The 13289-nt window shown below is 42.8% G+C and overlaps 1 protein-coding gene across 3 annotated transcripts in view; it reads left to right on the top strand.

Moving 5' to 3' along the window:
- The window catches only part of Rau (RA domain-containing protein rau), a 39108-nt gene that overhangs the window by 23227 nt on the left and 2592 nt on the right, over positions 1-13289 (top strand). For all 3 annotated transcript variants that reach the window (XM_070660947.1, XM_070660946.1, XM_070660945.1), the window contains 2 exons: positions 11957-12213; positions 12917-12980. In XM_070660947.1, coding sequence (XP_070517048.1) covers positions 11957-12213; positions 12917-12980 — 321 coding nt within the window. The remainder of the gene's footprint in view (positions 1-11956; positions 12214-12916; positions 12981-13289) is intronic.

Here is a 13289-nt window from a genome sequence, read left to right on the forward strand (position 1 = left end):
CCGTACAAATATGATAGTATATGGGCCCAAAGTGGATTGGCCGGAAGAGATCAAAGTCGATAACCGTAAAAAAATAAAGTAATGTAACTCAAAGCGTGCGCTTCTGCATCAAATTCTTAAATTCTTAAATTAAAAAAAAAAAAAAATTAGACAGCAATTAAATTGCACTTTTAATTAATTCGTATAATCTAAAATCGCTGGTTAATATTCACGCGGTAGAAAAGTATTTCAAATACGTCTTGCGTTACAGCTAGGTATCTTCCCTCCCCTTTTGTCGCGCCGCGATAACGCACAAAAACGTTATGTTACTATAAAAAAAAAAAAAAATAATAATAAATGTCTTCGATTAAAAGCAATTAAACTGTCAATATACTTAATGTCTCGATATGAGACTTATCGGCCGAACAACGATCGAGTCCAAAGGCGTATATGTTGGTGCATCGACGTAACGATGCGATGGTCAGCGTACCGTGTCTCGCACCCATGCGTCGACTTTGTACACGCACACGTGTGAACCGGATCGTTGAAACGCGTAAACGATTGTAATACACGGTGCAGTAGGGTACGTGTTACAGCGTATTATGAGTTAAACAACGTAATAATAGCCACGGCGCCAGCACCACCATGGCGTATCTGCGTCCGCGGGCTCCGCGAGTCGGGTGTCGGAATAAATTTTTCAGCCATAATCAATACGACGCTATTGTATTATTTAATACAGATAAAATAATGTAGATGAGCCAACATAATTATTTACATTAATTTGAATACAAATGCACCTTTCATTATATTACGTTACGTTAAATCAAATGATTAAATTTTATTTTTTTTCTCGTAGACATATTTTCTTAATCTCGACGTATTGATTTAAACAATGTTATTATGTTGTTGAGCATTAGTAGGATTGATAAGATTGGTGACAAATAAGTTATGTTCTAATTATAGGTACGTAGCGCTGGTATATCGCGCTTTCTTTCCGTACGGCTATCGCTGGGACGTTGAAAATTAATTAGCGCTATCGCGCGGAATTATGTAAGCGGGTGAAAAATGCGTTCGTTAAAAATCACGATCAATTGTGACTTTAATAACGTAATGACTAATGTGGCGCCGCATCAATATTGCGTATCCTTTCCGTACAACGAAACGGGTGACGCAGGAAAGATCGTCACATTATAACCAACCGGGTTTAATTGAGTTTTATTAATTTTAGTATTTTTATTAATTATCAAAATAAAATGTGCAAAAGTCATTCAAAATTCGTAGTTACAGAAAATCGTTATAGCGATGACAAATACCGTGTAAAAAAAAAAAAAAATAGAAAGAGCGACTTTCCCCAAGTGCCTTTTTAATCGTTGACGAACAAACTGCCTCAATTTCGTAGTTCCTGCGTCCCCGACGAAAGAGTTAAAGCACGAACATGACACTTCCGGTGCAACGAACCCGTCGAACTCACTCGCGGCTTATTACGACACCAATATTAGTTTTACGGCGAACTTCTGAAAATAGTTCGGTAAGATATACGTCATCGAAGTCTCGCGTTCGACAGCCTATATATAAACGCGGCTGCGACTGTGCAAAAAGGAATTTATTGACTGCAGGTGCACGGTGCACCTGCGTTTTTCGAGCCCCCAGCAACGTTATTGCGGGAAATGGTTATTTTTCTACCGTTTTTTCTTTTTTTTCTTTTTTTTTGGTAATGCGCGCCTCGAATAATCGTCTATGAACTATAAAAGAGAACTTTTCTACAAAAGTCAAGAACAATACGATACTCGACTCATTTAGAATTGACAATGAAAAAGTAATCGTAGCGAGACAAAGCTAAATTTCTTGCAGTGAATTTTTTTCGCGTCATGGTGTACGACTTATTGACACTTGGTCAAGTGAAGTCAAAAGGCTGGGTTAAATGAGACGGAACGTCATCGCGTTTCGCCACTTGTTTATTTTCGATTCGTAAATGACAATTTAAAATCCCGACAAATATATCACGGCAGTATCGCTAGCCTTTCTCCTTAAATTACAATCTATAAAAATCCAAATTAATTCAACGACAAATATATTCGAAAGCGAGTAACTACAATTTCAATTTTAATCAATCCATCGCACGAGTCAATTAAAATATTATAATACGCGCAAACGATTAATTCGGTTTAATTAAATTCATAATTTTAATATAATAAATTTTTATAATACCTTCGTGATTTATTATCTACGCGGAGACAAAAGTAGAAATGCAGCTTAGATTGTATTCGAAGAAGGGGATCGGCGCGGTCTTGCTTTTTTTTTTTTTTTTCGTATAAATTTCATGGCGTGCGACTCCTGGCGCGACGTTGCATTATTCATAACAACTCCCGTACCTTAACTCACGATAATCCGCCCTTGTCGGTGTTATCGTCGCGGTTACGCCGGCCACAGTCAGGTGTGCGTCCAGCGGAAGAACTTCGTCGGTGCATTGACTGGGAACAAGGGCGAGTTGGCGGCCGAGATACGAACCGTGGCGACGTGATTGGTCGAAAGACGGAGGTCCGGCACAAAGGAAAAACGTCGGGCCGTAATCGTGTGCGCGGATGCACGACCGTGCCTCCCTTCCAGCCCTTCCGTGACTCTCGCGAATTATCTCGCACGCCCGTATCATTGCGAAAAATGATATATCGCAGGTAAATTACAGCCTGGCGTCGAATGTCGCTGCGATATGTATCGCGAAAAATGGCATCTTTCTTTTCTTTTTATTTTTCTTTTTTTACGATCAGTTTGTGCCTCGATATAATTTAACGGCATATTTTTTTTACAGTAGCTTAATAAAATGCGAACAATATTCCGGCAATGCTTGAAACATTCACAGAATTAAGCTTCATAAAATTTAGCAAACGATAACTTTAATTAATTATTAATTATTTTACATGTAGGGAAATTAATACGTTACGCAGTAATAAATTGCAGATAATATTCTATGTCTCAATAAAAAGTTTAATTAATATAAAATAGATAATATGCGAATACGGGGTGGCAGGTTAGAGGGTAAAACTTGACGGGTAAACCAAGCTTACGCCACTGCAGAAAAGATGTTTCGCGATCGCAATTACGCGTTAATTTGCCTTCCGTGAAAGGGCAGTTGACGAGTCGCAAGTACGATAACCAGCTCGTTTCCCTATTTCACGAGATCGCTGGCGTGGCATGCTCGATGAGATTAAAGCCGTATCTACGCCAGGCCGGTATAGAAGAGGACACTTTAGTCGCTCTTCCACAGTCCACAAACCGGATGCGAGCATTCCACGCACGGCGGGCTGTGTGTCGCTAATAATCGCGCGCGTGTTGGTAGCAACAGGGGACTTAAAGTTGGTCGAGTTGTTCTCGTTTAAAACAATCAACAGAAGAGGAAGGACCAATTATACGGACCTACGACCGTCTGTCACCGACCTTCTACTTCCCTTAACGTGCCGGATCACGCCGTGAATAGTTGGCAATCAAAACAACACGCTTGAATGCAAATAGTTCCGTTTCTTTAAAGAGCGTGTAATTAAAAATTAATAAAGCTGAACCCGAGGCGAACTTAATAATAGAAGAATTTCATGCGAGCTCCACGCGCCGTGCTGTTTTTCTAACTGAATCCGAATTCGCGCGCGTTATTACATTCGGGAACATTAATTTAATTAATGAGCCAATAACGATTTTTGGTTCTTCTGATAATCGCTCGATGTTAGCAATTAATATAAAGAATGTCCGTATCAAGAGTAACTTTTTATACAGTTCGCTAATTGTATGCGATGAGCGGCTCAGCTGCGAATCTACTAAGCTTGTATTGAACATCCGTTCTACGAAAGTTGCTAGATTGTTAGATTGTTACATTAAGTGTGCGCGAGGCAACGTTATGTGTCTGCATAATTGTTCGCGTTGATAACAGCGTTTCTCCGGAGAAGCGTCGCTTTCACGTATCCTGTGAAAAGAAACTACTCTTACATGCATATGTAACTTCTATTTTTTTTTCTTTTTTTTTTTGCAAGCTAATGAAATGAAGATTGAACAACGCGATGGTTTCGCGCAGCGAGATATTCGGCGGATAAAATAAGAAAAATTTCCTGGTGAATGTTTCTGCCTCCGTTTCCTCGTGCGAACCGCTTCTTTATTTCTTCGCCGATATTTGCACGTTACGACAAGGGAATCGCCGCACGTTAGGCTTTCCTGATAACAAAAATACTTCGGAATAGTTCCCGGGAACGGTACTTCGCTTTAAAAGCTGGCCGGCGCTTTCTTCGCAAGAGCGAACCGCCGCAGCTGTCTTATTCTTTTACAAACGCAAACCTGGGCACGCGACACCATGTCCGTTCCGCCTTTCGAGAGGCGGCAGGATGTAAACTCGAAAACGATCCATATCCCTCCGGTCCACCACTCCCAGCTTGTTCCATTCCCGAATAAAAAAAAAAAGTCGTAGAAGTGAAGCCAACTGTTTTTGGTACTTCCACCGGTCGTGGACTAATCTTAATGGTATTTTGTACAAGCGGGGCTGCGTTCTCGATTAAATGGTTTATTAATTAATTTCCCAAAGTAGCGACAGAGTTCCCTCGCGTTTTGTGAAAACTTTTGCGAGAGTCTCGCGAGAACGAAGTGAATTAAAATCGCGCGGATTAGAGAAACTTCTATTGTTTCAACGTAGAAAACCTCGGCCAGCAATTCTAAGGAGTTAATCCGTCTACTTCTGGCGGCTCATTATCGCATTATTCGATTCGTTTGTAACGACGCGGCGCATGCACGTCATTATCATCAACTGGCTAGAGTAGATGATGACTTTGTCATTACTGAAACGAATACGTGCGGTATGTCATGTGTAATGGGCTTGTACTTTTTAAATCTATCGAATTACGTTGTTAATACCGTGTGAAATAAAATGCGTTCTACGTTCAGACCCGTCGAAAGCATTTAATAAACGTTTATATTAAACGCACTGGTCCGGCAGTCGGCGTATCAATTACTTAATGTCAAAAAAAAAAGAATAAAATAAAATTTAAAAAAAAAAGAAAAAAAAAAATTAAAGCCTTCGCGTTTACAAACGCCGGCGGACATAAGCAGGAGGAAGCGGCCGGGGAAATTGCGAAATTTAAGGATGTTCCTCATCGATTGCGAGACCATTCGGCGAGAGACGTTTGACGCGTCCGGTTTAAAGACTCGGCCGGGCAGGTCTATCACGCGAATTGCGTCCTCGTGACGGCACGCGCATTCACTCATCCGTGCAACGAGTAGTAACAGCGTGCGGTTTCGCTTTCATCTCGCGCGTACCGGGAGGAAGAAGGCCCCCCTCTCGCCATATGGCCCCGGACGAAGCTCGCGCAGGAAGGAAGCTTTTCAGCATGACCGTATTATGTTCCGCGTACCGAGAACACATTGCGAAGGAACACGGGGCCGTAAAAAGCGGGAAGGGGCACGCGATGAGGGCACGTGCCCACCCCCGTTCTCCTTCGGGACGCCGCTGCTCCTTTGTGCCGGTTCGTTCGAAGGACCGGAAACGAGTGTCAATTGTCAGCTACTCGTAGACTGCCGCGGCTGGACACGGTCGATGTTCCAGCGGGGCGAATTTGAGAAGGCGCGCGTCTGTGTGGTCCTTCGCGCGAGGCTTCTTATCGGAACGCGGGCCTCGGAGACACTATAGCATGTGCGAACATAAATACGGTACCCACGACGATACGCTGCGGTCTTATCTTAGCAATGGATTTTTAATTGATTTTTAATGCGATCAGGCTGTATCTCATTGCGATTCAAAGTTATTCCTCTCTCCAATGATTTGTTAAATAATAAGCGGAGATATACAATATTTAAAAAAAAAAGAAAAAAAAAAAACGTATGGCATTGATAATACTAATGTCTGCATTAAATTGATATTTAACATCCAGGCTGTTAAGCGTATCATTGAACATCCGCTGTCAATTAATTTAATTTAGACGTCATTTGCCTGTTTTACGCGGCTCTTAGATAAATCCCGCTTCTTTTATTTGGTGATTTATACTTGAAAACGCACGCCGATAACGTGGAAGTGGATAAATCTGCCGTTACAACGGTAATCCATAAAAGGAGATCACAAGATAATCCTGACCCACACTACATGGCACTGCCTCGTCATCATTATTACCCGTCATCAACTTCATGCGATGTAGCATCCTCAATTTTATAACCCAAATGCAACAGTTTACTGTTCCGTGGAAATAGAACGCAGACTATGTTTCGATGTTACGGTAATATCCGAGTTCCACTTCCGTCCCGTGGAAATAGAATCAGGCCGCGGAATCAAGGCTGGAAGTTCCTGTTTTTAAGAAAACGTTATCGCTTACGTAATCGTTGCAGCGCCGATTGCAGCGCTGGACGCGATAAATGTGTCGCGTCATCGCGATCCAGCTCAATGTCGTTCTCTCGAGCGATCTCGATCGGCTCGTTTCGACGAAACGTTTGAAAAATGCCCGTCTCCGGCGATGCGCGTGACAGTGATTGACCTTCGCGTGGTATTCCCGACCCCGAGGCGACCGGTTCAGGAACACAGCGGTTGAACTCGGCACGCTCGATTTAGCGTCGCTTTCCTTCCGACCCGTAGAACCGTGAAAACCGACGCCTAGCAGACAGGGGGCTTCCCAGGACGAAAATAAAATACAGGAGTTCGTTATGCAAAGCTTGAATTACGCGTGCCAATTAAGATGGATCGGGCGGGACGTAGAAAGGCACCGCGCTCTTAATTAGTCGGCCCCGGCGATAAGTAAATTATTTCAGCTTCTTTCCCCCGGGAGAAAATTAATTGCTTCGTTATATAATATAACTTCTACGGTCATTATTCCCCGAGTGAATTCTGGGAAACAGACATTGTGCGCCACAATACGACACGACTTTTTTTCCTTCTTTTTCTTTTTTTTTTTTTATTCAATTTAATCGCCGCGGCTCGTCGCGAAATTTCTTTTTCGCACACAATTAGTCGCTATTTTCTTACTCTGACAAACCGTACACGTTGTAATCTCCAACACCGTAGAACCACCCGTGACAGAAGTGACTTTTCGCGAGTCCGAGCTTCTTCGGCTTCTTCGAGCGAATCGCCTGCGCTTCCCAGGTGGAACAATATACCCTCGCGCTCGTCTACGTTCGAAAAGGAGCCTTATTACCAAATCCGCGACAGTCGTTCCTGCGGCAGATCGAAATTACGTAAACCGTACCGTGCGACAGTTTCGCCGCGGACGACGTTTTGCCAGCCGCTGTCGAATCTTCGTGTCTCTCGTCGACGACTGCTTTCCGCCGGTCGTGCGAAATGCGCGTTGTTCGGCAACAATTGTGCCTCCCATGGCTTTCGTGTCGAGCATTGTCTCGCGCCGGGAAAGTGGCGCGAAAGTAAGAACTTCAGCCGGGAGATATCCGTCCGCGCGCGCGAATTTCTCAACGCCGTTCGCGATACGCGATCTCGCGGATTCTCGAAATCGACGAGCGGTCCCGAAAGGACAACAATTTGCATGAGACCCGGCTCCCGGGAAAAACGGTGAGAGTGACGATTGTGCCACGTGCCACGCTGCAACGCTTTGAATTCAGCGGCCGCGGAGATTAATCAACATAACGAGCAGTTTTCGCCGAGACCGCGTTAATTGCGAGAGAGATTACAGCGGGAATCGTTAGATCCGATCTGCGGCCGGTCATTTAATTAGACACCGGCGGCCGTAATAATCGGGTGACAATTTTAATTATATTTAGCAACGCCCGAGCTTCCCGGAACAGCGACACCGATATGATTCTCGTGCTGGCAGCAGCGGGAAACGTTACGCTTTATCGCGACAATGAGTATCGTATGATCGAATTAGTTAAAGCCGATGACACTTGAAATTCTATATTATCTGCTGACAATGTCAAAGGTGCTCGATCGGAGGTCTCGCGCGACGCAGTGGTCGAATTATGCGCGATCAGCAGAGCTTTTGTCGCGCAGATGGTCGCGGATATTATTTTCACCGCCGATCTGCAGACAAGCAAAAAGACAAATATTCACGCTGTACACATAAATCTGAATCGCTATCTACGATTTATCTTTTGTTTCGCGACCCTCCCCGACATCTGCGCTCTTCCAGGAAATTAATAAATAATTATTCTCGTGACGTCTACAGCCCTCTTTGCCAGCGGGGCAAAATGCGGAGCAGGGTCTTTTTCGTGTCTCTTCGTTTGGAGACGAATATGTTTTTTTTTTTTCTTTCTTTTTTTTTGTTTTGTTTTACGCCCGTTCTCGAGCCCTTGCCCGACCGGAAGCCGAGAGGAGGATAATCGAGAGGGGACACGTGCTCGAATAACGACAGTACCTGAAGACTTTACGAGGAAAGATGGCAGCTGAGGGCCGAAAAGCACGTGCCACGCATGAAAGAGGAGACCCCGGGATTCAATGGAGCGCCGGGATAAGAAATTTATTATGCACGGCCCTCCTACCTGGGAACACTAGTGGTGGCCATTGAAGGCGCTGTTCATGGGCTACGTGGAGTAGCATGGAAATGAACAAAACGCCGTACACCAACGAAGAACGTCGAATTCGCTGGGCTCGCGATATCGTTCGATACTTTAGCTTCAATTGAAAAGGAACGGTCGCAAATTTCCGCCTCGCCAATCAATTAAGAAATAATGATAATTCTTTAACGAGGATTTCGTAATTAAAGCGTGGAAAACGTCGAGTGATCGCGCGGATATTTTGCAGCCTGTTCTACGTGAGGCGAGCAGCCGCGTAATTTGCGGCGCTATCGCGATACGCGCAATTGAACGTGACCCCCGCGGTATCATGGGAAATCCAATTGTACGACGATGACACGCGGGACACGCTGTCAACAATTTATCCATTAATTTTGCAGTTTTAAAGTGAGACATAGTAGGGCTGTTATCATTAAATACAAATTCTTTTTATTAGCGCGACTGCCGTTTGAGCGAAACACACCGTTGACATTGCCCGTCTTATCAACAGGAGAACAAATATTATAAATAGACGGCGTCATAACGAGAGACGATACGCATTAAGAACAATAACTTAGCGAGCCGACCCGGACGTCACTCTCCCCTATATAGTTATATTTAATATACGGCGTCTCGGCGTAGAAGAGATTCAAACGCTTTGTTAAATATCCACTTTGAAACTGATCGCCCGAACACGTACAATTTTTTATTATTACTTGACGAATTTAATTATTACAAATTAATTATATTACTGTTAGCGGGCTCGTGAAATTATAAGTAAGCGGCAACGTTGACATTTTTAAACGCGCTTAGAAATGACACAATCTATCGAGCAATAAAGAAAAGGCGAATTAATTAAATTAAAGATAGATTAATTTTGATTAGGAGCGACTTCCGTTGAAAGGTATCGACCCCTACCTTGCTCCAAAATGGGGATACGCATAACGGGTGGTGTTACGAAGCAGACGCTGAGAACTAAGCTGATAACGATAAACTTAATGATAAAGGTGACTATATTTAGAGCGCCAATGAGCCGGCGGGCAAAACAGGACGAATCGGAACTGGAAAGAGGGACAGAAGTCGATGCAGGCGGTGGGGTTGGGTGTACCGGTTTGCAGCGTACAATTAACGGCACACAAACCTTAAACTATATGTCTACGGCGTCCTTCCGTCGCGAAGAGCGAGCTCGAGATTTTTATGGATTCCAGCTAAATTGGACCGCCTATTACGACGATGTCTTGTGACATATGGCGCCTACTTTTCTTCTTAAGCTTCAATACATTTTTTTTCTTTTTTTTTTCTTGTTTTTTGCCGCGTCGTGTGCCCGATATGGCGCATTACCGGCTTAATTTTGGGGCTTCCTCCGCTTCGTCGAATTCCTCAGGCTGGTTTCTTTATTAGAGCTTCGATTTACAGAGCGAGTTTTTAGGGCGACGTTAAAATATAGCCGTCTCCCTCGCGCGGAATCTGTCGCTAACTGTGTAATTAATGAACATAAGAAAGAAAAAAAAAAAAGAAAAAAAGAATTTCAAAGTTGTCGGACAACCCTGTCCAAGCTCGATGTGTAATTACAATTCCTTTTATGAGGTAATTGATTAAACCAATCTTTCAGATTCATAGAACTTGAATAACGAGACTTTGAATACCGTAACGCGGAATAGAAAACGAAGCTGCAGGTATCCCGCGATGAATATAGAGATTTTACGGCGACAGAAATTATCAGCGTGTAATTGTACGGTGCGATAGTCAAGTGATCGTGTGGATTGACCACAAAATTTATTTAAAAAAAAAGAAAATCCATACTTTTCTTGCTTAATACCTGTCCGTCGCGTTATATGTTCATAAGGCACACTGGTGGGCTGCCTTTATCTCGAACGATGCGTTTCGTATCTTATTACCAGCTGTAACGTAAGATCAAGGGCATAAAAAGTCAGCTTAGGTCTTATCGAAATCCCCCTCGTTCGCGATTTTATAAATAGCAACAAATGACATCATTGCGAACTCATTATGCAAGGTGAGTTGGACGGTGATAAACCCCGGCCATGGTACGAATACATTTCGTAGAACAAGGTGTACTTTTAAAATCAGTAAGTGACTCGCGACACGACGGAATAAGTTTGAAAATAAGAAATAGTGTTTCGATTCACTTATGCATTAATTTCTTAAAGAAATTTTCGTAGTATTAAGCGCTGTTGGTTAAATAAATAAAGCCCGAGACGACACTTTTGACGCTTTGGTGTCAGTTGTACGCGAGCAATCTACTCTGAATCCAAAAAAATATCGAACCAAAATATCTCGCGACGTATTTTCGTTCGCTCAACCGGGTGCGAGATATTGGAGTCTACCTCTGGAGTAACGAAGCGTCGTATGTCCTTCTTTCGATCCTGACGAGTTACAGGCCTCGCTTTGACACTCGCGTGCCTCCGTAGCTCCCGCGTTTTCCCTTTCACCAGTTGCCCGGTCGTATGAAAACGTGGTTCATCGGTCAACTGATCTCTCCGTGCGGTATTTAAAGTGACATCCGTGATTATTAATTTTCAATGAGCGATTTATTAATTTTGTGGGACTTTGATTGTCATCAAAAAGTTTCATATAGAAATTATTTAAAAACTCGTTTAAGTTTCGCAGTTTTTCCTTTAAAGAGTAAAATAAAAATTAAAATGTTGAGCGTTAAATATTTTTTAAAGGGAAAAGAAACGTCATTAAAGTATTTGGAATGAATGATTCATAACGATCTTTGCTCCTTGCCCGGATGTGGTATACCTACTCGCGGAAAAACATTGCAAAGATTAGTACACGTGCACCGAAACAATTCCCGCAAATAGTATTAACTCAGGGTATTGGAATTCTAACAGCTGAATCAGAAAGTTTCTGAATATAAGAAATTACGTCGAAATGAGATTATTAAAAGAAATTATATATAAATGAAATAACATTTAATAACGTCCATTAAATATTTTTTTCACGCAACCACAACGAAAGTGTTGGTTAAAAAATTACAATATTCTGTTTTTCCGGATACACGTGTATCCTTTTATTCTCTGCATTAATGGTTTTTTTTTTCTTTTTTTTTTTTACGAAGTAACATCTGTCATTTCGAATCCGCATAGATCCGGTAGGCGGATGTATTATACTTATAAATGTCGGCGTACGCCGAGCGGTGGCATCTGCGAGCGGGGTGATCTGGTGTCTGGTTTATTTTCGGTGCGCGCATCCCTACATAACCAGTTGCATCGCAGGGGGTTGATAGCGTCTTACGCTACGCGGCCTGTCCCTGAGTTAATTATAAACTAATTGTCAAGGCCTGCGTCTTTGAACCCTTTTTTTTTTATCGCACCGCCAAAAGAGCGTTGCGCCTTTCCGAGCCTGCCGAATTTAACTTGAGACGAAAATAACTCCCTTCCACCCTTACCGAGAAAGAGCGAATCACTTTTTTTCAGGTAGCCCGGTAAAGAATTATTAATGTTTGCATTAACAGGGGAAAGAAAAATAGAAATAAAAAAAGAAATCTTTTTTTTCTTTGCAGACTACGATTAAGGTCTACGCCAATTGTTTGCGGCCGGACATCGAGTACAAGACGCTGAGCATTACGTACGAGACGACCTGTCGCGAGGTCGTGCAAAATCTTCTGAATAAGTATCGCATGAGACACCGCGATCCCCGATTGTTCTACCTGACCATGGAGGTGACCGTGAGGAGAGCCAACGTGCGCACCGTCCTGCCGCTTGACGAGGACGCGAGGCCGGCCGTCCTGCAATCCTGCCATCCCCGCGGCGATTCCAAGTACGTATCCCCTGCCTTTGTACTTGACCACCGGCCCTTTCGGTTTCGGTCGGCTTCGTGACGTAATTTCAGGGCTCGCGACTATAAGCGCATCCCGTAGGGCCCGCCGAGCACGAGCTAACAATGGTCGACGTTTTCCGCGCTCCTCCGACGATATAATTCCTGGACAAGTAGTCGCGTGGGTTGCTTTAAATCCTCGATACACGGCTCGCGAGGAATGTAAATACGGTCGTTCGATCGCGAGGCAAAGTGGGATTTATGGAATTTTGACAGTGGCTATAAATTGTCGTTATAAAATCGTCCCGAGGTGCGCGAGAACGTTTTTCAGATTCCACGCGCGCTGTAACTTATTCGCGCTGCTTCTCGTGTTGCGTAAAAAAATATTACCGGTATATTACGCGGTATTAATATTAGTAACATTTGGCAATTAACAAAAAAAATGCTTGCCGCAACCCTTTGGTAATTAGAACGGCTTGTTTACGAAGGAATCCCCGACGGCGATGTTTTCTCGGCAGTTTGAGACTTCCGGCGGTGACTGCGCGCTTAATAGAACAGGACGAGAGCGTTTGTCTTCCAGACAAACCCGTGCTTTTATATAAAAATAACGCCCGGTGTCCTTTGAACTTCACCGGCTCCTGTCGATGTCGTGGAATTCCCAGTGTGTAAACTTGCGTGTTTATGCGTGTCTTCTCCTTGTTTGCAGGTTCTCGTTGCAGACACATCGTGGTGGACTTGTCAAAATATACGACAGCGCACTCATGTCCGGGGTAAATAAAGATATATTTTCGTACTAAAGCAGAACAGATTTCAATATTAATAAAGAAAAAAAAAAATGCTTTATATAAAGTAGAATAAAAAGTATAATAAAAAAAAAGAGAAAAGGAATTTTTATAAACGCGGTTTGTAATTTATAATATATAATAAATTGTTTAATGTAAGATTTTACATAATATATTTTCTTATTTTGGACAATAATTAATAAATTATTTTACGACGTATTTTCATTTTTAGCATATGTCGTAAATAAAAAATAAAAAAAAAATATATATATTTAAAACTGCGATGTGAATTTTTTT

This window comes from Cardiocondyla obscurior, linkage group LG08 (genome assembly GCF_019399895.1).
Source record: "Cardiocondyla obscurior isolate alpha-2009 linkage group LG08, Cobs3.1, whole genome shotgun sequence".
NCBI lineage: Eukaryota > Metazoa > Arthropoda > Insecta > Hymenoptera > Formicidae > Cardiocondyla > Cardiocondyla obscurior.